The 25,517-nt window shown below is 38.6% G+C and overlaps 1 protein-coding gene across 3 annotated transcripts in view; it reads right to left on the minus strand.

Annotated features, from left to right (window-relative positions):
- Nucleotides 1-7,227: 7,227 nt before the first annotated feature.
- LOC129771567 (serine/threonine-protein phosphatase 4 regulatory subunit 1-like) overlaps nucleotides 7,228-25,517 on the minus strand; it is a 464,751-nt gene continuing 446,461 nt past the window's right edge. For all 3 annotated transcript variants that reach the window (XM_055775336.1, XM_055775335.1, XM_055775334.1), the window contains 3 exons: nucleotides 8,761-8,883; nucleotides 8,566-8,701; nucleotides 7,228-8,499 (listed from right to left, as the gene is read on the minus strand). In XM_055775336.1, the coding sequence (XP_055631311.1) occupies nucleotides 8,132-8,499; nucleotides 8,566-8,701; nucleotides 8,761-8,883 (627 nt within the window). In that variant the 3' untranslated portion in view covers nucleotides 7,228-8,131. The remainder of the gene's footprint in view (nucleotides 8,500-8,565; nucleotides 8,702-8,760; nucleotides 8,884-25,517) is intronic.

A 25,517-nucleotide genomic window follows, 5' to 3' on the forward strand; every position in this document is an offset into this window, starting at 1 on the left:
GCTACCGATCATGTTTACTACCCCCGTCGCCAACATTTCCACTTCCTGGAGTGTCGCGCCGATTACCGTTGTTACGATGTCGTCCACGAAGCCCATGATCTCCACACCTTTGAGTAACTTCAGCCTCAGTACACCGTCGTACATCGTGTTCCAAAGCGTTGGACCTAGGATGGAACCTTGTGGAACTCCCGCCGAGATGTTCTTCAATATCACCGTGCAGTAACGCAGTCACCTCTTCGTTTTGACGTAGGACTACGTCTTTCATTTCTATACCGGGGTGTGAAATCAAAGTTTCGAAAACGAAAGTGTTATGCCGGAGACCGAGATTTTGAACGTTAATAGCTCCTAAACAACTGAACGAAATGGTATGATAAACACTTCATTCGAAAGATAAAATGTCTACGCGTTCTATACTTGTTACTTTCTGATCCAAAAACTTGTTTCAATAGTCTTAAATTTGCTTTCAAAACAGGCTATTGAAATCACCAATCGGTATATAAGCGAGCGCCGCTCGGAAATCCACTCAGTTCTAATTGAACAGCGATTGGAGCATGTTGTCGCTGTTGTGGTGGAGCTCTTCATTCATCATGAAAGCGCGGATGAACGGTGTCACCAAGAGCCTGTTTGTGCACCTTAGGCCAGAAGGGAATCCATCAGGAGGAGAGTGATGCCACAAACGGTTCCCCGGGAAGATCTCGAAGCAGCCGCTACACACACACACATACACGCGCGGAATTATTTCCGTTTGGATGCCATTGAGCATCGAGAAAGATCCGGAAATTAATCTGCCAGTTCCTCTGGGAATTTAAAAATACATTCATGTGAAAGAGTTTATTTGAATGTTTTCTATACATGTAACACTGTGACCAAATATGTTTCAAGCAAGTGCTATTAACAGATGGTTATCGAGTTAGCATAAACCACTGGTTGGCTTCCAGTATCGAGGAAAATGTGGAAATATCCAAACGTTACTGAAAATAATCTGCCAGTTCTTCTGGGAATTTAAAATTACATTCATGTGAAAGAGTTTATTTTAATGTTTTCTATCCATGTAACACTGTGACCAAATACATTTGGTTTTGTGATTTTTCAATCAATCGCAATTAACAGGATAGCTTCTGAAGATTATTCTTCCCCATCAGTAGGATATTTCCGTATCCAATATTGTATGCGCCCGCAATCGATTATTGTTCAGTCGCCGAAAGTTCCGAGCTCAGAGAATTCATTCCCCTCTAGTTTGCCTTCCAAATTGCCATCGTAAACCACGCCTTCTCTCGATTCAATCACGCACAGAAAGCATACTTTAGCGATATTCTGGTGGTGAGACGCATTCATTTTTCGTGAGGACATCGACAAGACAACATCGTTGCTGAGGGTGCTGGACGGCGAAGGATCGAGATCTGCCCTGAAACGTAAGCAGTTTGTTTGAAACTGTGAGGGAGCACAGAGAAGCCGATCCTTCGGGAGAAGAGAAGGTGACCATCGAAGCAGCCGCTACACATACACATACACGCACGGAATTCTTTCCGTTGGGATGCCGTGCAGCATCGAGAAAGATCCGGAAAATAATCTGCCAGTTCCTCTAGGAATTTAAAAATACATTCATGTGAAAGAGTTTATTTGAATGTTTTCTATCCATGTAACACTGTGACCAAATATGTTTCAATCAAGTGCTATTAACAGATGGTTATCGAGTTAACATTAACCACTGGTGGGCTTCCAGTATCGAGGAAAATGTGGAAATATCTAATCGTTACTGAAAATAATCTGCCAGTTCCTCTGAGAATTTAAAATTACATTCATGTGAAAGAGTTTGTTTTAATGTTTTCTATCCATGTAACACTGTGACCAAATACATTTGGTTTTGTGATTTTTCAATCAATCGCAATTAGCAGGATAGCTTCTGAAGATTATTCTTCCCCATCAGTAGGATATTTACTTATCCAATATTGGATGCATAAAACCTTGTGCCTGCAACGTAACGCTCTCGTTTTCGAAGTTCTCCAAATATTCTTTCATTCAGAATGAATTCATATTCAACTTCAAACAAATGATTTCTAAATCAACGATAGTCCTACGTCACCCTTGCGGTTATACCATAGATATAACCCACTTCCTGTTTTTGTTTTAGCGAGACCTGAGATCTCTCGATAACTGTCCGAATAGCGTCCACTGTGAACTTACCTTTCCGGAACCCGAACTGCATTTTCGACAATCCGTGGTCACCCTCCGAGCATTTCACCAGTGTGTGTAGAATAATCCTCTCCGAGAGCTTTCCTAAAGTATTCAGCAAACAAATAGGCCTATACGATGCTGGATCTCCAAGTGGCTTTCCTGGTTTCGGAAGCAGCACCAACTTTTGGATCTTCCATTTCGCAGGGAAGAGACCGTCATCCAGGTATTTCTGCAGTACCACCCTGAACATGTCGGGGAAAGCAAGGATCGCCGATTTTAAGACCACGGGCCCTATTATAGAAATCGAATCGAGGATTCGATACAATCACTATCACTATCAAACCGAGTAAAATCTGGAATTATAGAAATCGAGGAAAACTGCTCGATTCGTTAGCAAGCTCGAATGTCAGCGGTTGTGATGAAATATTTTGAAACAAGTTTGAAATGTTTCACGAAGCACTATGAAAATGTATTTCCAAAAGTGTTAATATGGTTATGTTTTGGAGTAAATTGATATTCCCTCAAAGAAAAAAGCTTAATAGGCGTAAAGCTCGCATGCATGTGTAAAAAAAACGACAGCGTGGAACAATTTGCTTTACAAAAAAAAAAAAAATCAGAAAATGAACTTATTCATGTATTTTCATGACTACAATCTATGGAATTCCGAAAAGAGTCACGCACGAAATTCACTTTTTTTTAGCAAAACAATTTTTGTTATTCATGTAATGCAACATGTAATTCTCTTTTAGCGTCGATTTCTTGTTGTAGCGGCGTCAATAGCTTTATTGTATTGGGACCACCACCTGTTGCTCTAAATTCTCGCTTGTTGTGTGCTAGTGTTTTCTTTACGTTTCCCCTCATGTCAATCCAAACCTGTAATTTAAATAAAACCGTTATTGTTTTGCAGGATAGCTTTAGCATATGGTATAGAAAGTTTGGAATCTTCTATAGGAGCATTGCGACCGCTGCGACCATTATTTTGATCTATTGTAGTGAAAGTGGTGTAGTTTGGCATAGTATAGCATTAAAAAAGAAAACTGCTGCCAAAAATAACTTACTAATGTATGCTAGTAGAAGTAAGCAATTTTTAGGTAGGAAATTCGGTTGAAGAAATTCAAAGAGTATGATAAAATTTACTTATGAAAGTTATGTGTATCGTTAAAGAAATACTTACTTTCTGCCATTCTGAACCTAGATGCATTGGTGGTCTCAGTGCATTAAGTTCCTCTCTGGATTCCTCCAACTTTTCCTACACCGGGATTATATTAGAACTGCCTCCACAAAGATCTCGAGCAATGTCTACGTTCGCTTCCATTGTTTCAAGGAGCCGTTCAAACTGGTGGTGATTTGGTTTTTTTTCTTCCACCACTCATTTTCAGCCACTGAAATATGCGCTGGAAGTAAATTCTGCATTGTAAGTTATAACATAATTAATGTAAATAATGCTGGATTGAACACTTACCTTGTATAGACTATTCTGGCAGCACCGTAAAACAAATGCTGATCAAAACAAACGAACATGTGTTGCAAATTGCATATATTGAAGCGTTTCTGAAATGTTTCCCAAAGGGATGCAAGCCAAAACAAAATAATTCTCTGAAGATAGGCAACAAGTGAACCAAACAACTCGAAAAGTTCTGACACATGCATCGATAGTTATCACTCGCTCGGTGCTATCGAATTGCTCGATTTCTATAATAGTAAAATAGAGCTAACGAGCAAAATTCTTATCGCCTCGATTTCTATAATAGGGCCCCACATTGAGCATTCTGTCGTGGCCGGGTACTGCGCGCCTGTGAGTGTGCATGTGTTTGTTTGTGCGTGTATGTGTTTGTGTGTGCGTTGTTTAGAGTAGAGAGTAGAGAGTAGCGAGTAGAGAGTAACGAGTAGAGAGTAGCGAGTAGAGAGTAGATAGTAAAGAGCAGTGAGTAGAGAGTAGAGAGTAGAGCGCTACAAGTTTTGACGTAGAACTACGTTTTTCATTAAGGGTGCCAAATCAGAAAACATGTCACGTTTTTATGAAATAAAGTTAACGTTAATAACTATTTTTGCCGCGAAAGGATTTTGGCGATTTGCCTACTAAACGAATCGGAAATTCCGTAAGATTTGTTTAATATGTTATACATTAGAATTCCCTGGTTTGTAAATGGTTAAAAATCATGAAAACTTTTAGCGTTTTCATTTTCCCATACATTTGCTTGTACATTTGTGTGCTTTCCCGAACAGAGCAGTCAGTAACGAGCAACTTATCGACGACCAACGGAGGGGAAGTCGTAGGATTTCAAGTCTACTTTCCGCGTCCATTTTTTGTGTGGACACCGACTGGTCAACATCGTTGCTGGACGAGCTGGACGGCGAGGGATCGAGTGCCTTTCTCAAGGCAAGAGGGTGGAGGTGGTAGCGCTGGAGTAAATAGAGTAGAGTTTATAAAGGGCCTTTCTCAAGGCTAGAGACGAATGAACTGCAAAAGTTTAAAGTCTCTATAGTACAAGACCTTCCTTCCTTCCTTCCTTTCCGCGTCATAAATTGGACACTTCGCGTAGTCTGTGATGAGCAAGAAGAAGAGGAAGGCAGACTCGAGCCCTGCAAAAAAAACGAACGCATTGCCAGGGGCAATAAAATTTCGAGGTAAGCGTCATCTAATGATGCACGCGATGTTGGTGCAGTGAAAAGCGCTCGCACTGAACGAGCCTTCGCGAGTGTGACACCGCATCGAACAACAGCGAAGTAGGCGATTTCGGCGCGTCGGTCGAACATGTAAACGCCGTTACCCAGGCAGCAACCAAATCAAGCTCTCCCCGCTGGTGGTGAAGGCGGTCGCTCTTGACAAACTCATCAGCGAATTCGCTTCGAAGGGTGTTACAGCAGGGTTCAAGCTGTGTGGCATAATTCAGTCTTTTTCCAAGCAGTTAACATTGTTTGTTTTCCGTCATCATAAGGGCTTCGTTGGTGCCTTTGAGGATGCATCAATGCATTAAACTGACGTTATGGCGAAGCAGACGTTAAGATTGTGCGCCAAAGCGTTATAGAATGATATCCGAAGATATAAACAAGCGACTTACATAAAATAACTGCGTAGTTCTACGTCAACAATGCGGTCGTATCTTGGACACAACCTCCTGTAATTTTTTTTACATAAAACAAAAACATTTTTGGATATCAATGAAATTCTTCATTCGTGTGAATGTACATTTAATGCCATTCTGTATGGAACTCGATTTCTTTTGCATGGCCACCACAGGCACGCACGACAGAGGCGGCCAATTGACTGGGCCATTTCGTGAGATAACATGCTCACAAAACTTGGTTTTCAATAAATCGATTGTTAGATTCGCTGTGTGGCTTGTGGCGCCGTCCTGTTAAAACCACATATTGTCCAAGTCCATATCGTCCAATTTGGGCCAAAAATATTCGGTTATCATTGAGCGGTAGCGATTCCCATTCACAGTAACGTGCCAATCTTGTTCATCACGGAAGAAGTACGGCCCAATGACGCCGCCGAACCATAAACCGCACCAAAGCGTATTTTTTTTGGGATGCAATGATGACTTATGGAGTACTTGTGGGTTTCTGCCTGATCATTTGCGCATATTTTGGTTATTGACGAAGCCATTCAGCCAGAAATGAGCCTCATCGCTGAAGATGATTTTTCGATGAAAATCCGGACCATCTTCTTCAAGTTGTTGCTCACCCCAATTCACGAACATACGACGCTTCTGGTGGTCAAGCGGCTTCAGTTCTTGCGTCAATTTGATCTTGTAAGGACGTATGCCAAGATCTTCTCGCCACAACGACGTCACAGAGATGCCCAACACTTGAGAACGACGTGTGGGTCTTCCTCAATTGATACACTAGCGGCAACAATATTCTCGACACTACGGACAATTCTTTGTCTCACTGGCACGGGAACATTTTGTACTGTGCCTGTGGATTCAAATTTTTCCACTAGACGCTTTATTGTTGATCGATTATGATGACCATAAATTGGATGTTGCGCTCTTAAAGTTGAGACCATTGACTCCGAATTTCGATATTAAATTTTAATAATCTCAACTCGCTGTTGGATCGTATATTTTTCCATTATGAAATGGCAAATCTTTCTGAAGAGAAATGCCAAGGGAGCGGGAAAAAATATGGCGTCGTTTGCTGTCTCTATCGGTCTACTTTTGTAGCGTTCCTATTGAAATACCTTTCATATAATATAGTCCATCATTTCTTTCGACCAAAGCATACGGCAGCTTCCGGATTTCCCTCGTCGTAACACCGTAGACCATAGCCAGAATATAATCTACAAGCTCGATTAATCGGTTTGGCACGTAATGGCTGATTGGCTAATTGGTCCTCTGCCTGTAAGTCGTCCAGGTGTTCATTGAAGCGCTGCCACCACCGGTCGGTAACCTCCCATCCTTATTCCGAAACATTTCTGCTCGTACCACGAATCCTTTTCCCGGTAGAGCTTACGTGTCTCATGAGAGCCATGCAGTGGTGCTAGTTCTTCAAACTGCTTCTCTTTGTGGCTGGAATTCTTCTCCTGGAAGAATTGGGAAACTGTTTCCGGTCCTGTTCATATCGATCCAGGTTCTAACGGATAACGGGACGCAACATTATCTCCCGCGCAATGTTCTTCCGGTTCAACACATACTGATACTCGAAACGCTCATCTCGTGGTGTTCGCTCCACATGACCTAGGATGTTCTTTGCTACGCTGTTGATGTATTTTTTATCATGTACCAACAGTTCTCAAGAAGACCTTCGTTAAGTGCATCATATTGTTCGAACTAACTGAAGATCTTTGTATCACTGTTTTAAAAGTATTCTGGCAGCTCTCGCGAACCTTTGCTCAGCCCATCTATCTTTGGCAACATCTCTCCATGACTGTGTGTTGATGCCAACATGTGAAGAACCGTTAATGCACGACGTATTTCGAACGATTTGTTGATTGAGTTGATTGAGTTATTCATCGTGCCTAAATATCTGAGTTGCGGTTCGATCCCACGTTGTCCACCATGATGTCATCGAATTTACAACAAAAACCCTATGTTTTAAACCTTTATTTATGCTGCTAATGTTTTGACCGTATTGGCATAACTACCAATAAAATGTACAAAATAATGTGTAATGTATATTTAATTGATATATTTCACCTAACGTTTTCTATCTCCAGGCGTCATTTGGAATTGCGTTGTTATTTTACATTCTATAGTCGCTGTTTTTTTTGTTTTTCGTGCGCTACTGATACACTACGCTACTTTATAATATCGCCTGGTTCCATTTTGCCCAGTGAACCGAGCTGAACCATGAACGGGATTCACAGTGTAATAATGTGTTTGCTTATTTGTTCTTTATTCGTCTCGTTCACTCGATTAACTACATTATATTTAATTTTAACTTTGTCTAGGTGAAGTCTTTTTAATTGCATCGCTATGGATCATCCTTACTGGCTCCGTGGACAGCGCGTGAATCGTTCACAAGAATGGTGCCCCTGGTTATTTGAGTTTCATAGCCGATTACCTACTACCTATACTTGGTCGACAATACCGGGTATCTTTTGTAAAGAGTGAAGAGTTTTGTTCTTTATTCTATCAAATTAGAAAACGGTATCGTTTTGGACGTAAAGACACGAGTCCACGTGGACACAACACAAAGTGTTGTGTTGTCATTTGCCCCCCTTCAGAGCGAAGCCACATTTACGCCTTCTCATCTATCGAATCTTGTGTCTTTACAAACTACAATTAGGCTACAAAACTTTGCTGAAATGTGTAAATTATTGATGCACGATTGAACAATTAGTGTAGAAACAACGTATAGGGAAAGAAAAAAAGGAAAAATACAATTGAATCTAATATAGAAAATAGAAAACAATTTCGGAGTGATAATAAAAGTTGTCCCCCTGTTAATAGGTGTCTAAAAAATCGACCACTCGCGTTGTGTGCTGCAATCGCCGAAGAAGCCATACTCAAAAGAGCTGACTGACGTCGAAGTACATCGTATCGTTGCTGCTCAGCGTGGAAAACTCTGACTGCTGTTGCTGCTGAGTGTTATCTTTTTCGTCATCATCAGCTGCTGCTACTGATTGTTGGGTGGGTGTCGTTTGCGTAAGAAGTGGAGGTGAGAGCGATGATGTTGACGACGTAGACGAAGTGGGTGGCGTATCGATGATTGAACTCGTCGCCGTTATGTCCGGTGCCCCGGCCGCTATGGAGTCTTCTTCGGGGCTCGAGTATCCATCGGTGTGACCTCGCACGTCTCGGTCCTCATCGGAGCGTAGTTTCGCTAGCGTTTGCTCGATGGCGCTTGCGTCAGGGGAGAGGGTCGAGAAGCTCTCTGAAATGGGGGCAAATTTCAGTCAAAGATGATGACCCCTGTATGGGCTTAGAACACACTACTTACCGTGTGGCAGAATGGTGTCTTTGAGGCATTTCGCCACCTGTATTCTAACGTTGGGCACTGGATCGCTAACCAATGTCAGAATGTTGTTGAGCAAATGCTTTCGGAACGTGTTCACTTGCACATTTTCAGTTTCCAGCTATTATAAGAGGAGGAAAAAACTTTCAATGTGATAGAATTCTATTCAAATATTCTTACCATCTTTCCGGCAGTGATAATATAAATTTGTCGTCGGCGCCAGTTTGAAGAGTGTGCGAAATTTATGGCAAAGAATTTGAACACAGACTTATTAGTTTGAAATTCTCGGGCGCATTCGACAAACTGCAAACAAAGAAAAAAAACCTATTATCATACAGATTTATTGGGAACATGGACAGATTTTCAGCAAAGATACAGAATTTACAGATTTCTTTAAATTCAATTTTAAATATTCCATTACAGTGTATACATAGATAGTGCTCCCATGGCCGAGTGGTTGGAGTCCCACATTATCATGTCGGGGGTTAGGTTTAGATTCCCGTTTTGGCCGGGGGGATTTTTCGCCAAATAATTTTTTTCCGACTTGCACTGGGGTAACGAGTATTCTAGAGCTCGCCATTCCAGAGTGCATTTAAGGGTGGGTTTAGACTAGGGATATATTCATGTGAAGAAATATGATGAGATTTATAGAAATCGCATCAACCGTTTACACTTGCGTGAACTTCTATAATGAATATATTCATATTTTCGGTGAATTTATTCACCTAAAGTAGAACTGCATCCAACTTTAGTGATTTCTCACCAGTGAGAAATTCACAAGCGTTTACATATGCTGAATTTATTCAAGTTATATATACCTCGAATAAGTGTATCATATTTATTCTCACCCGTTTACACCTATTTTCACGTGAATAAATCCATCTATAGCTATAGATCTCCCTAATGTAAACCCGCCATAAGGTGTGTTTTTCGGCATAGAAATCTCAACTAAAGGGTGTGTCACATCAAATTGCATCACGGAAAAAAACGCTGTAGAAATTTAATTTTTAGGAATCTTCAGCTTTCGCTTATCAGATAAGAGTGTATAGATCACGTTGGCCATGCTTCACTGTCAATTTTTCGTAAATTTGGAAAAATGTCGTCGAACGAAAAAGAGCGTGAATTAATCCTGCGCACTCATTTCGAGAATCCGGAGTTGTCACATCGAGACATCGGTAAGATGCTGGGAATCGTCCAATCCACGGTCAGCAGAGTACTAAAACGATACTTCGAGAACCTAACCATCGACCGGAAGGTGAAGAACGGCAAAAATGGATGCTCCGTCAGTGAAAAAGATCACAAGCGCGTAGTTAAGCAGTTTAGACGTGATCCGAGAAGTTCGATCCGGGATGTCGCCAATAAGCTGAATTTGTCAAGTTCATTCGTCCAGCGGACTAAGCAGCGGGAGGCGCTGCGTACATACAAGGTTCAGAAGGCTCCTAACCGCGACGAAAGGCAAAACATGGTGGGGAAGACGCGAGCCCGGAAGCTGTACACCGAAATGCTGACGAAGCCGCATTGCCTGGTAATGGACGACGAAACCTACGTCAAAGCGGACTTTCGTCAGCTTCCGGGCCTGTTGTTCTTCTCCGCAGAGGACAAATTCAGCGTTCCGGAGGAGATTCGCAAGCAGAAACTATCCAAGTTTGCCAAAAAGTACATGGTGTGGCAAGCGATCTGCTCTTGCGGAAAGCGGAGCAACCTTAAGGAGTGCCTACAGAAGCACTTACTACCACTATTGAAGCAGCACGAGGGCCCGACCATCTTCTGGCCAGATCTCGCTTCGTGCCACTATTCAAAGGACGTGTTGGAGTGGTACGAAGCCAACGGGGTCACCTTCGTGCCAAAGGAAATGAACCCGCCCAACGCGCCGGAGCTTCACCCAATAGAGAAATATTGGGCGATTATGAAGTAGGCCCTCCGGAAGAACCCAAAAGTTGTCAAATCGGAGGCGGACTTCAAGAGAAAATGGATTTCTGTTCAAAAAAAAAAACTACAACCTGACGTTGTACAGAACCTTATGGACGGGGTAAAGAGGAAGGTGCGAGCATACGGGCTTGGGCTCGAAGTATGAATAAAAAGAAAATGCCAAAAGTTGTTTAATGGTTTTTATTTTACTGTCTAAAATTTTCAAAAGGATCGGTCTACTGGGCGAATTTCTACAGCGTTTTTTCCGTGATGCAATTTGATGTGACACACCCTTTAAGTACTACTAATACAGCCATTCCATGTGAAACCGGTATAGTGTTTCTTTGATTTTCCTGAAAAGTGGTAGATTTGTTCTTCATCGCAAAATATTAGACCCGTATTTTTTTATATTTTCATTAGGGTGCTAATTTCCATTTTAGGGTGGATCGGGAAATCCTTTTTTTCGCCTTTTTCCAAAAAATACTTTTTCGTAAATTCATAACTGTTGAAGTAACGGATCGATTTAGATGATCAGCACATCCAATTAAAGAAAATTAGTTAATATTACACTTGCAAAAAAGTAGGGTTTTGTTTTCGTAATTATTGATTGTAATTGATTTTTGATGTTTTCATGGCTTTGGCGTAGAGGGTGGAAACACCGAAAAAACAAATACAACGAATAATTACAAAAACAAAATCTGAATTATAATTTATAATTATAATTAATTTTATTTATAATTATCGCGTAATATTTTTCCAAAAAAGCTAATTGGTAATTAGCTTCAATTTGATATATCGGTCATCTGAATCTGTATAGTAGTTCAAAAGTTATGAATTTTCGAAAAAAGTAATTTTAGGGCAAATTGGCGAAAAAAAGGATTTTTCGGACCACCCTAAAATGGAGATGAGCATCCTAATGAAAAAATAAAAAAATACGGGTCTAATGTTTTGTGATAAAGAACAAAATTACACCTTTTGACGAAAATCTGAGAAACACTACATCGGTTTGGCATGGAATGGCTGAATAAAAATGACGCAAGTATAACCTAGGTTGAGAAGGCAAAAGTTCCACTGGGAACGTTGGTGCCATCCAAGAAGAGGAAGACATAGATAGATTTGATTTTCGATTTATAAAAATGTTTATCGCAACGCAAACAGATGGCTTTCGTTGGAGGCAGTTGTTAAGCGAAATCTTGAGCGATTTGAAGAGCCTAGACTATTCTTTTCGTTCCATGTTAAGTATAACCATAATCCATCCGCCAATCCAATCCGATCCTATGACTAAACCGATTATGCTGTTCCTAAACTTTGTTCTACCGCACTTTTCAATCAGAAATCTACTTCATAATGAGACAAGAATGTTATCCGAGACAAGAATGTAAATACCCGGCTATCTGGCCTCGAAGCTTGCTGTATATCCAGTATCTGGCCAAACTACCATCGGTTTCATCACTTATTTATACATTGTGAATTTATTTTAAATGGGTAAAACTGAAGCGCACATATAAAAAACTGCTTGAAAAGTCCTGGTTTTTATAATTAAAGTATCATTTCGTCTTATTTTATATATTCGATATTCATGAAGACATAATTTATGTATAATTATGATAAACTAGGAGTGATCTAGCTATTCTTATTGATAGTAGAAGATCATTCATTCTAACAGAATGAAGAAATCATCGAAGGTACTGTAATCAGTAAATGATATAGTAATACTATGCCAAATAACCGGTCGCTTAACACAAATTCGAAACTTCAATAATGTTCAGCTGCAATATGCATTTTCTATGATTTAGAATAAAATAAAAAAAGGATCATATTCCGACACTAAAGCGACACTAAGTATCATCCATTCCGTTTTGTATACAACTAAAATTGGGTAAGTCGACATTCTATAATATTGTTCCGTTACAATATAAGTAGAGCAGAATGAGTTGAATCAGATGGGAAACTATCACTCCTTTACAAAATTAAAATCAATTTCGCATGAATTACAGCCAGTTTCTTATTTATGGATCACATTCAGTTCTCAGTCAGACCTTTTTGACGTGGTTTCGTCCAAGTTGCGGCATATTGTAGTTTGTATGTCGTTGCACGCATAGGATATTGCTCGATTTAGCTCTCCAAAGTATTCATACTGCTTGTTAACTTCATATACTATACGTACGATCACTCTCCGTAAGATCGATTGGGTTTAGATCTGGTAAACAAGTTGGCCAATCAAGATTCTAAAATCCCCATTCATTAGATCATACCATGGCCGTCCGACTTATATAAATTGATGCGATCGGTTAACTTTGAAAAGTCATAACTCAAAAACGAAAAAAACGCCTCCCTGGTTTCGAGTTATGTTGTGTGAAAAATCCTCAAAAAATATAAAAAAAAATTGCGCCTTTGGTCCCGAGACCATGAAAATTGTAAAAAACAAATACAATCAATAATAACGAAAACATAGTTCGCATTTTCTGCAACTATTTCATATTTCTGTAGTATTTTTCATTTTTTTTCATTTTTGGCAATGTTACCCTAACAAAAAAATTAAAAAAATACGAGTCTAATAATTTGCGATAAGCTTGAACTTGAGCTTGAGCTTGGGTAAACTGTATAATTCGTAGTTGCTCTCCGTGATTGACCTGGATCAACCAAATTGCACAAAGAACACACAGAATGACGATTGGGACTAGCAAATCATTCTCGTTGTGCAATTTTCGGTGATTCGAGCTTTAAATGGTCAATAACGACGTCGGCCACGTCCTTACAGTCACCAGGGGAAGGGAAGGAATGTTAGTATGATAATCGCCGCCCGAAAGCCAGAAGGGTCGCCTCTATAGCGTGGTTCCCTAGCGATTATCATGGGAGGGATAGTTGTTAGTGGGAAAGGTCGAGAATCAGGATTCACTGCGGTAAGTGATGTGATTCTATGATCGCGAACTCTTAATCATTTGTCAGTAACAAATGCCCAAAATCAAATGTATGAACACGGTGGGAGAGAAGAATATCAAAGATATCAGAGGGTGACCTTAGAAGGTAACTTGAAGGACCCCTTCACAATAAACGGACAAATGCTATATTTCTGAATTATCTGAATTATGAATAATCACGCACAATCGTCTTTAGGTTCGGCACTTGATTAATTTTCTCTATTGAAAATGTTTCAAATTTCAAAGTTCACTCGTTTCTAGCCTTGTAAAAAGCCAATCGATCTAGGGAGGGTCGTGGAATTAAATCCACGACTGTTCTTGAGCACAGTAATTGAGATTATATAGAAGCCTACACTTCAACACTGAAACGGACCGACGATATATTGCCTGATTGATTACATAGCGAATAAAAAAATACATTTCACAACTTTTTTTTATAGTATTAGTTTATAGTATAGTATTCCGGGATATAATGTTGCTGCTTGTCTATCACATTCTAGACATACTGGCGGTGTTGCTATTTATGTCAGAGAATCAGTTCAATTCAATATTCGCCTCAACGAAGTTATTGATGGAAACTGGTTATTGGGCATTACAGTTGAACGTGGCATGAAGATGGGTAACTATGGTGTTTTGTATCACTCTCCAAGCTCAAGTGACCAACGTTTTGTTGAAATTTTAGAAAATTGGCTAGAAATGTTCCTTGATTCCAGCATATTAAATATATTGGCTGGTGATTTCAATATCAATTGGCGAGATAACCATAATTCAAACCATTTAAAGCGTTTAGCAGATTTTTTCAATTTAAAACAAACAGTAAATGATTTTACGCGTATTTCCAGGCACAGTGAAATTTTAATTGATCATGTTTATTCCAATTTTGATACAGTTTGCTCTGTCACTGATACAAATTTAAAAATAACCGATCATGAGACCTTAGTTATTAATGAAGTAGATAATTTCGTTAATAACGATGATTTTGTGAAATTAAAGTGCTGGAGGAAATATTCGAAACATGCCGTCTCGAATCTTGTGTTGAGAAGCTTGGATTTTCCATTCGGGACGAGTAATTTAGATGAATCAGCAGCTGTTCTAACTGATGTCTTGAAAACGTGTACCAATCGATTAGTTACGCAAAAGTTTGTATGTGTGAAAAACTCGAACAGCTGGTACAATTTGGATCTTTTGCGTCTCAAACGTAAGAGAGACAGGTGGTGCAATAAATTTCGTAGAACTAATAATGAAAATCATTGGAATATGTACACGAACGCGCGCAATAGATATTCACAATCTGTTAAGAAAACTCGTTGTGAATATATTCAGAGGAAGATTGATCAGCATCAAAGCAACAGCAAAGAGTTATGGAAAATTTTGAAATCCCTTTTGAAACCTAATAACAGCAAACCGCGATCCATAACTTTTAATGGCACACTTGAGCAGTCTGAACAGATAATAGCTTCTAAATTTAACGATTATTTTGTCAATAGTCAATCAATCTATTGAATTGGCCGATGAACCTGATGAAATAAAACAGCCGATTAATAGTAATTGTAGTTTTGAAAGTTTTCACCCAATTACATTATATGAACTTAGAACTATTTGCTTTTCTTTAGGAAAAACGGCTGGAGTAGATAGTGTTAATGCTAGAGTTATTCAAGATTGCTTTCATGTTATTGACTACATCTTGCTGGACCTTATCAATAAATCTTTACTAACTGGGCATGTACCTCAGGTGTGGAAAGAATCCCTGATAGTCCCTATTCAAAAGGTTGCTGGAACGATTAAAGCCGAAGAGTTTCGTCCCATCAACATGTTGCACACATTAGAGAAAATATTGGAATTAGTTGTTAAAGGCCAGCTGTTGGAATATTTAAACCATAACACTTTGCTAATACCAGAACAATCGGGATATCGGGAAGGTCATTCCTGTGAAACCGCATTGAACTTAGTGTTAGCAAAATGGAAAGATAATTTAGAATGTAAAGAGACCATCATTGCTGTTTTCTTGGATCTAAAACGCGCTTTCGAGACAATTTCTAGGCCCTTGTTGTTGAACACGATTAAGCGCTTTGGAATTACGAGTACTGCATATAAATGGTTTGAAAGTTATTTGTATGACAGAACTCAACGGACTATTTTTAAGGATTTCATTTCCAGCCCCGTAGGGAATAATCTTGGAGTACCTCAGGGAAGTGTATTAGGGCCCATTTTATTTATTATGTACATTAATGACATGCGACGAGTTTTACGATTTTGTGATATCAATCTTTTTGCAGATGATACTGTATTATTCATTGCAGCTAATGATTTAAACCAGGTCGCGTCACATTTAAATGGAGATTTGCGTTCTTTAAGTAGATGGTTGAAGTATAAGCAATTAAAATTGAACATAAGTAAAACGAAATACATGGTAATCTCGCGAAATCGTTCAAATGAAAACGTCTCTATTGTTATTGATGATGAGACTATTGATCGCGTTCGGGAAATTAAATATCTTGGCGTGATTATTGATGACAAACTCAAGTTCAACACTCACATTGATAATGTCATCAAGAAAATTGCCAAGAAGTATGGAATCTTATGCCGATTGAAAAACGATTTAACTATATGCAGCAAAATACAGCTATACAAATCAATCATCTCTCCTCATTTAGACTTTTGCTCTTCCATTTTATTTCTGGCCAATGAAACACAAATATCGAGATTACAGCGTTTGCAAAATAAAATAATGCGGTTGATACTAAAATGTAACAGATTCACTTCCTCATCTTTAATGTTGGACGCTCTGCAATGGTTATCCGTGAAGCAAAGGATTGTTTATTTAACTATGGTGTTCATTTTCAAAGTAGTTAAAGGTTTGCTGCCTCGATATTTGTGTGATCGAGTTGAAAGAGGAAGTGACTTTCACAGTTATAACACAAGAAACGCGAATGAATTGAGAACACCCAATTTCTTGACATGTGCTTCACAAAATTCGTTGTATTTCAAAGGTATAAATGTGTTCAACTCGATGCCAAGACATATTAAACGTGCAACAACACCTACAGAATTTAAAAGGCACTGTATTTCACACGTGAAAGCTGTGTTTCATTAACAACCGACCGATATATTTTTAAATTTTATGACGAAGATTGTTACTGACGAAGTTTTATACGAACGGATAATTTAATGTGGGATTTTATTTTTTTTGCAGTTTGTTTTTAATATTTTCAATTAACCTGACGAATTTCTTAAATTATCTTTTTTTTTTATTTGTATTTATGTCCTCTCTATTATGTCCGTCATGATCCTGGTGATGATGGACTATTTTTATTTTGTTGTTTTATATTATACTAGCTAACCCGGCAAACTTCGTCCCGCCCATTTACTTGATTAATTCTCGAGTAATGCAGAAATTTGTGTTTTATTTGTATGGCAGCCACCCCTAAGAGAGGGGGGAGGGGTATCTAACCACCATAGAAACATTCATTGCACCCTAAAGTTTCCATATGTTTCCATATGGTTTAATTTGCTTGATTAATTCTCGGGTAATGCAAAAATTTGTGTTTCATTTGTACGGCAGCACCCTCTAAGAGAGGGGGAAGGAGTATCTTAACACCATAGAAACATTTATTGCATCCTAAAACCTCCACATGCCAAATTTGGTTTCATTTGCTTGATTAATTCTCGAGTAATGCAGAAATTTGTGTTTCATTTGTATGGCAGCCCCCCCTTTGAGTGGGTGAAGGACTGTCTAACCATCATAGAAACATTTATTGCACCCTAAAACTTTCACATGCCAACTTTGGTTTCGTTTGATTGATTAATTTCCGAGTAATGCAAAAAATTGTGTTTCATTTGTATGGCAGCCCCCTCTAAGAGAGGGGGAAGGAGTATCTTATCACCATAGAAACATTTATTGCATCCTAAAACCTCCACATGCCAAATTTGGTTTCATTTGCTTGATTAATTCTCGAGTAATGCAGAAATTTGTGTTTCATTTGTATGGCAGCCCCCCCTTTGAGTGGGGGAAGGACTGTCTAACCATCATAGAAACATTTATTGCACCCTAAAACTTTCACATGCCAACTTTGGTTTCGTTAACTTGGTTAATTTCCGAGTAATGCAGAAATTTGTGTTTCATTTGTATGGCAGCCCCCCCCTTAGAGAGGGGGGAGGGGTCTCAAAATATCACGAAAACCTTCCCCGGCCCCAAAAACCCCTACATACCAATTTTCATGTCGATCGGTTCAGTAGTTTCCGAGTCTATAAGAATCAGACAGACAGACAGACATCACTCCATTTTTATATATATAGATTAGTTAAAAAAAAATAAAAGTAGTCTACATAAGTTTGAGCGTCGTATAAATATATCAGACGAAGGCAAGCAAACCAATCCGCGTTGATGGCATTGAGCTTCGTATTACGAAATGGGGGAGTAGGCATGACAATATGGGTTTGCAGAAGAAATGAACACACTTTTTTGTGAGAATATCTGAAAATTCATAGAAAATAGTTAAATTAGGGCCAGAACAACGTACTTCTAGTAGATAAATAATGCCATGAAAAAAATTTCATACAAATTTTAGCAATTTCAAATTGCCTTAGGGCCGACTAATCTGAAAGAGAATAGTTGGCCTCAAACAAACTAATGTTGTATCCAGATGTCGACACCATTCCGCCGTCAACGCGAATCGCCACAACAGTGTATGCACGCGTCGACGATAAACAACACATACTAGAGGTGTGCAAATCAGCTCATCATGATGAACAGCTCTGATCATATCAGCTCATCTAAATGAGCTGTTCTTTATGAACAGCTCTTCAGCTCAGTTGTCAGTGCCGACTTTCAATTTGGGTTCCAAACTCGATAGCCACGAAGCCAGTTTGAAAATGTTAAAATTAAATGAAATTTTTCACACCATATTATTAATTACTTGAAACACGTATTCCAGACTATTATTTACAACAGACTCGGCGAGTACAACATTTCCGACATTTTTACTGAGGCTTTACATTACAATAGAAAGTTTTCTTCAAAAAAAAAAAATCTTATGAGATTTCTGCACCGCCTGCAAACAAAGTGTTTTTCATTGAAATAGAATACTCATTTGATACACAGAAGTTAATTTTCATTAATAATTTGAATTTTAAAAACGTGTTCATTCTGCCTGAGAGCCAATTATTATTTTTGGCGCCCCCTAAACTGGTAAACAAAGCTCAATGCCGTCAACGCGAATATAACAGTTGAAAAGACGAGGGACAAATGAAACTAAACTGATGTCTTAACACGAAGAGCGAGAGACGGTCAGTTCATTTGAATCTTACAGCTCACACACTCTCTTCAATTCTACAGCTCTTTTCTCTCCTTCATCATCATCAAAGTGAGCTGAAGAGCTGTTTGATTTTCTTTGCGAGCTGTTCCGCGTCAACTCACTTCAAAGAGTCGATTCTTCGGAACAGCTCATGAGCGGATGGCACATCTCTAACACATACCAAACGAGCTCGAGCTCGCGACGATTGAGAGCGTAACGAAAACGATGGAATCGACATCACATACAAAAACAAAAATGGCCCCGCTCAATGTTTTACTTCGCCAATTTGTACCCATCCTCAACGCCCACGCTCAGAAAAATTTCACTGGTTCCAAAATGAATGCATCCGAGAGAGCACTTTTTCGCAAAAACAAAAAAAAATCTACGAGAACGGAACGATAATATATTCGGCTATGTCATATAAAAAAGCAATCACAAACGAAACCATGCGCGGAATAAAAACAAAACACGTCTGCACTAGAGATGTGCCATCCGCTCATGAGCTGTTCATTCGAATCGTTTCATCATAGTGAGCGGATTCGGATCGGCTCGCAATAAAAAAAAACACAGCTCATCAGCTCATTACGGAGCTGGAGCTGTTGAGCTGTTGAGCTGATGAGCTGCTGAGCTGATGAGCTGTTGAGCTGTTAAGCTGATGAGCTGTTGAGCTGTTGAGCTGTTGAGCTGTTGAGCTGTTGAGCTGTTGAGCTGTTGAGCTGTTGAGCTGTTGAGCTGTTGAGCTGTTGAGCTGTTGAGCTGCATAGCTGTGGAGCGCAAAAGCTGCAGAGAGTGAATTGCGAGACGCGAAAGAATTTTTCGTCTCCCGCGCTTCATGGCATGACGTCAGTTTGTTTTCGTGTATCCCTCTTCGTACTTTAGCTTTAGCAGAGATGCCAGATAGGAAAAAAGGTTTTTGTTTTGACGATATTCAATCGTTCGTTACATCATTAAATTTTTCTTATATGGCCAAACAAAATAATAAACATTATTATATGCTTGTAAATAAATTTTATATATTACATTGTTATTTAAACATTACTGTGGAAACACATACATTTATTTCCGCGTGCTGAATCAAAACAATTCAGAAAACCACCCGGCATAAATGTTGATGATTGATACTGGTCCTTTTGTTACCTTTGTGATCGTGAGTAATTATTTCTCGTTGCACATATTAGTGGATTTATCCTCGGATGCAAAAAAAAATCTCGATGGTTTTTTCAAAAAACGTTGTCTCGGCCAATATTCCTGGAGGCATTTTATTTGGCTACTGCTGGTTTTTCTGTTGTTTAAGTTCAGCATATCCTAAGCATTTTCTATGTTGGATTTCAGCATTCAGTATTTGTTGTATATTATATTATTAGAATTCATATCAGTTCTAGTTTTTGTACAATTACAAATTAAATTCGTTTATTTTTTGCTTTCCGTCTATTAAGAAAATGCACACTTGAAGCGACCCAAATTCCTCCATATATGTATGTAGAGACGCTTGGAGAATGCTTCGCTCCATTTTTTGATATTTCATTGAAGCACACTTGCGCTTTGTCGTCAAGATCCAAAAGTGCATCACCCTTGTCGAAAATCGAACACTTCTCTAATTACATTATGTTGTTACCGAGTCTACTTTTTTTTTTACGTACATCAATTTTGTTATTTTTGTGCGAGTGAAACAAATCTCAAGTTTCCATTCGGTTCGTGGCAGTTCAACACACACGGGACATTTTTTGATTACTCGGCGCATAATTATTTATCGGCAGATATAGCGGAGTAATTCCAAGCGCCTCCCCAGAAATTCGAAGGTAGAAGAATTAGTTTGTAGAATTAATTTCGGAAATATAAGAGAGTCGAGAGTTGCACGCTAACAGGATTGGTCGAGTTTTAGTTGTATGAAAGAAAGCCAAGACCGTTCAGGCAACGCTACAATTGGTGACAGCGGTGGGATGCTGTCCAAGTGGGGACAGCAGCCCACCTATCGTGGTGTTTACAAAGTGTTGATTTCCTTGAAGGTAATCTGGGAATCGAGCAGAATCCCTAGTTCAGAAAATGTGCGAGGACAGATATTGTAGTGAAAGAAGAAGAAAATCGAAAAAATATGAATCAGCATAATGCGGTACAAGAAGTGACGTTCGAAAATGAACATATCGTAGTGAAAAAAAAATCTGGGAAATTATTAGTACAGTTGAGCCAAGTAAAACCATCCCCCTGTAGTAGTGATCTCCAAAGAAGAAAATTCCGGTAATGAATCGCTTGTTTCGGATCGATCGAACAATAAGGATATGCTGTCGAGCATATACAGCAAAGTGGAAAACATATTGAATAAAAATTATTCCCGCACGGAGTCGGTTGGAGAAGTTCATTTGGTTGAGCCATCGTTGTCTGCTGAGAAGTTTGATTCACGATTCATGTTTTCGCTGGACTGTGGTCCCGAGATGTCTATCTACATCGGATCAAATGTGGTAAACTATCCGTTGGTCAAAGGAGGAAGACAGGAACAAACGTCAGTTCTCGGAGGAGCAAATGTGAGTCGGACAGACAGTAATCTCACTGCGATACGGATCTAACAAGGTGACAATCTAGAGGAGCACTAATTTCGGTAATACTAGACATAGGAGCTATATAATATTCCATCAACTTTCCCATAAAGCATTAAAGTTAAAAAAAATTATCAAAATAAAATTAAAAGCCAATTAATTCATCAAGGGAAATAATCGTATCAGATGCGAGGCAGTTATTTTTGTGTCAATATTTAGACGATTGTCATATTTGGAAAATATTCAAAGTTAACATGAAGTATCTAAATCGGATTCCGCGTTCCATGATCTTTTATTATGTACTGAGAATCCAACACTAAAATAAATAGAATAGCAACCATGTGTGGAAACCAGATAAAGAATTCTAGTAAATTATGTAAAACAAATAATGTGCGACCGATTTAAACCTTGCAAATCGTTGGTTCAAAGTGTAAAAAAAACAGATGTAATATATGAAAAATTTATATAAAAGCTAGACTACTATAAACGAAAAAACAATTGTTGGCGACTGCAAACTATTTCATTGTAACAAATTAGGACAGCAGTGAGAAAGTGAAAAGGACCAATTATTTTTTTTCCTCTCAAAACAACCAAATTTTAAAAAAGTGAAAAGAAAAAGCTTTTTCCTAATCAATTCAAATCAACTGTTGGAAGGATAATCAATTTTTAAATAAATTAGGAGATTTTTAGAATAAGAGCGATAAAATGCGTGTGAAAGGAAACTATACACCTAGAAGAAAGTTGTACGATCTAATTCTTCTAATGCTTCAAGAATGTAATACACAGACTGAATTAATTTAGCAGAGAAATTTGAACCCGGCATCAAAATATGAATCAAAGAAGGGATAATTATTATTTAACAATATTCCGTCAATTCTGGGAAGACTGCTTATTCTGTTTAGAAAGATACAATCATATCTCCCGTACTTTAATTGTATGGACAGGGAAAAATGGGGAAATGTACTTATCGATAATTTGAATAGGTGTGATTCTAAACTTTACATACACACTTTGAAGTGGGATTTTAACAAAATGTAAAATGTTGAGGCATATTTGTCTACAGCCAATTTATAACAAAAATGTGTCCATCAATCGCAATAATAGCTTTTGAATGTACCGAAGGGCTGGAAAACCAGGAATGAATTCCTGTAAGGACATGTATGCCCCAATACTTACTTAACAGTTCATGAGTAACTGAAATGTGGGATTATCGAGAATAAAAATGTAAACAAAGTAGCGCTATAAAAGCGAAGAAGAATCATGGGAGATGAATTTACCTTCAACAATAAAGATTGAAATGAAGAAAACTAAATATTGAAGAAGATGAAAGATTAAAGATTAAAAGAATATGAAAGATTAAAGATTAAAGAATTAATGAGAGGGAGATATATTCAGCAAGAATGATGAAAATAAACATATTGCACCAAGAAATTTTTAAATGAAGCTGTACAAGCTCATCAACAATGATCGATAAGACTTTCGGGGAAGCTTTAAGGAGATATGACCATTTTTGTTTCCATTTAGAATTGGGGAATTACAGAGTTGAGGGAGTATGTTTTATTTTAATTACAACCGAAAAAAAAATCATTTAAGTTCCTATGACTGAAAAGTAAAAATCAAAAATCAAATACATTTATCTAATATTTACATTATTGTATAATCTGCTTGCAATAACCTCTTCAAGATTATTACAAGCTCTGTAAGTAAGGGGGGATGAAGCGACCCTAATTCCTTCATATATGTATGTAGAGACGCTTGGAGAATGCTTCGCTCCATTTTTTGATATTTCATTGAAGCACACTTGCGCTTTGTCGTCAAGATCCAAAAGTGCATCACCCTTGTCGAAAATCGAACACTTCTCTAATTACATTATGTTGTTACCGAGTCTACTTTTTTTTACGTACATCAATTTTGTTATTTTTGTGCGAGTGAAACAAATCTCAAGTTTCCATTCGGTTCATGGCAGTTCAACACACACGGGACATTTTTTGATTACTCGGCGCATAATTATTTATCGGCAGATATAGCGGGGTAACTCCAAGCGCCTCCCCAGAAATTCGAAGGTAGAAGAATTAGTTTGTAGAATTAATTTCGGAAATATAAGAGAGTCGAGAGTTGCACGCTAACAGGATTGGTCGAGTTTTAGTTGTATGAAAGAAAGCCAAGACCGTTCAGGCAACGCTACACACTATGCAATGTCCCATGGTGATTACGTTTCATATGCAATTGTGTGGACAACTGCAAAATTCAACTGAGCTCAAGAGCTGTTCCAAATGAACAGCTCACTTGTATGAGCTGAACGGCTCTGAGCCGCTCACCATGATGAGCTGATTTGCCCATCTCTAGTCTGCACCGTTTGACTGCCCGATTGAAACTCCCACGAAAGGAATCTTCTGTTTTGATTGAAAAAACGAGTGTGATTCCCAAGGTTTCAATTTCACTAAAACTGATTCCATGCAGTTTGCAATAATCGCAGAATATGATGCTCAATCACGAGTCTAATAATTTGCGATAAAGAACAGAACTATCACTTTTAACGAAAATCTGAGAACCACTATATCGGTTTGGTATGGAATGACAGTGTATATATCAGGTTGTTTCAAAAGTTTATATATATATATTTATGTGTCGATTATCTGAATCGGTCTAGTAGATCAAAAGTTATGAACATTTGTGTTGGAAAAAAGAGGAAAAAAATTGATTTTTCGAACCATCGGTTAACTTTAAAAAATCATAACTCAAAAACGAAAAAAAACGTCTCTCTGGTTTTGACATATGTTAGCATGGCTTCAATATTGCTCCTAGACGATTAATTATATTGCACAAACCAAAATATTCAATGTTATTGATCAATAATATTGAACGTTTATGGGCCGCTTTACTCGATAGAATAAGTGAACTTGAATGTGTCATATCTGACGAATGCGGTGAGTAAAGCACGCATTAACCATTTTTATTGTTGGCAAAAGGCAATATGGATGTAAGAGTTTTGATATACAGTAGAACCTCGATTATCCACAAAATAGCCTGGCTTGGCAACCGTGCATAACGAAAATCGCGGATAACCCGATAAAGGACTAAAATGAGGTACAAACGCGAAATAAAGATATTTCAGCATGAAAACTATATTTTACCAATACAGAAATTATTCAACTATCCAACTGTAAGGTCGTGTACACCAGTGGTCAGATAATGTGAAAGCCATGACCAAAGCAAAAGAGCAAGTGCCTACCTCACACTGGCAAATTTCGGGAAGCTATATAAAATTACTATGGAACTCGCTTTCGCGGATAATCGAGGTTCCACTGTAATTGTAATACGTGCATTTTCGCCGGGAAAATGTAGCCGATATTCATCTTTGTTCACCTTGTTGATTCAAAGCATCAGTTTTCCTTTGTTCCGCTCTTATATCCAGAAAATGTATCACTGCTGAACTAAAATTCCATAAGCAATGGATGTTTTCAACTGCAACCATCAAATTCAATTCAATAATTGAAAATTTTTACACATTTTCAAACAACACAATCCATCGATCACGCAGTTCGGCAATGTACGGATAATTACGCAGCCAGAGAGTACCTTTTGATTACCCTTGAGGCCCAAGGAAGACAACCCTATGTTCCTATCAGAGACGAGTTGGGAACTCGCGACATCTGCTATATACAGTCGATCTATGTGCTTGTGAAACGGTCTAGTTCACTCATACCTCGCATCTAGGCCGTAAAGCGAGGTATGGGTGTATAATAATTTAATGCCTTTGTGTTCTTCTTTTTCGTTATTAGTTTGTTTGTCTTGTCCCCTCGTCTCATCCGTCGCCCATCCTCGACAGCTAGTCGAACACCAAAAGGCAACCCTAGTCCTAATGTACAACACTACAGTGCGTGTGGCAACTCTCGGTTGAGACAACTTTACCCAATTTCCATATCCCAAACCTGACCAGTCCCACAAAATTGTTGCCACCTTAACCTCGAGAAAACCGCCAGTTTTGTGATATGGTACCGTGAAGTACCCATATACCGCTCAGCTAAGGCAATATTCAACGTTTGTGTACTCTAAAAATTACTGCTTACGCGTATATAATGTTCTTTATTGTGCTAATTGTGCTTGGTATTTGTTCCACTACTGATAAACATACGGATGAGAGTGTTGCTGTATTCAAACCAGAGCTTGGAAATATTGAGCTTGTTAAGCAACATTGAAAATATATTTTTATCACTGTAACGCGTTTATTTTGCTTGTCGATGCTACTGTCATTCATTCGACGGCAAACAAATTTACAACTG

Source organism: Toxorhynchites rutilus, chromosome 2 (assembly GCF_029784135.1).
Source record: "Toxorhynchites rutilus septentrionalis strain SRP chromosome 2, ASM2978413v1, whole genome shotgun sequence".
NCBI classification, from domain to species: Eukaryota; Metazoa; Arthropoda; class Insecta; order Diptera; family Culicidae; genus Toxorhynchites; species Toxorhynchites rutilus.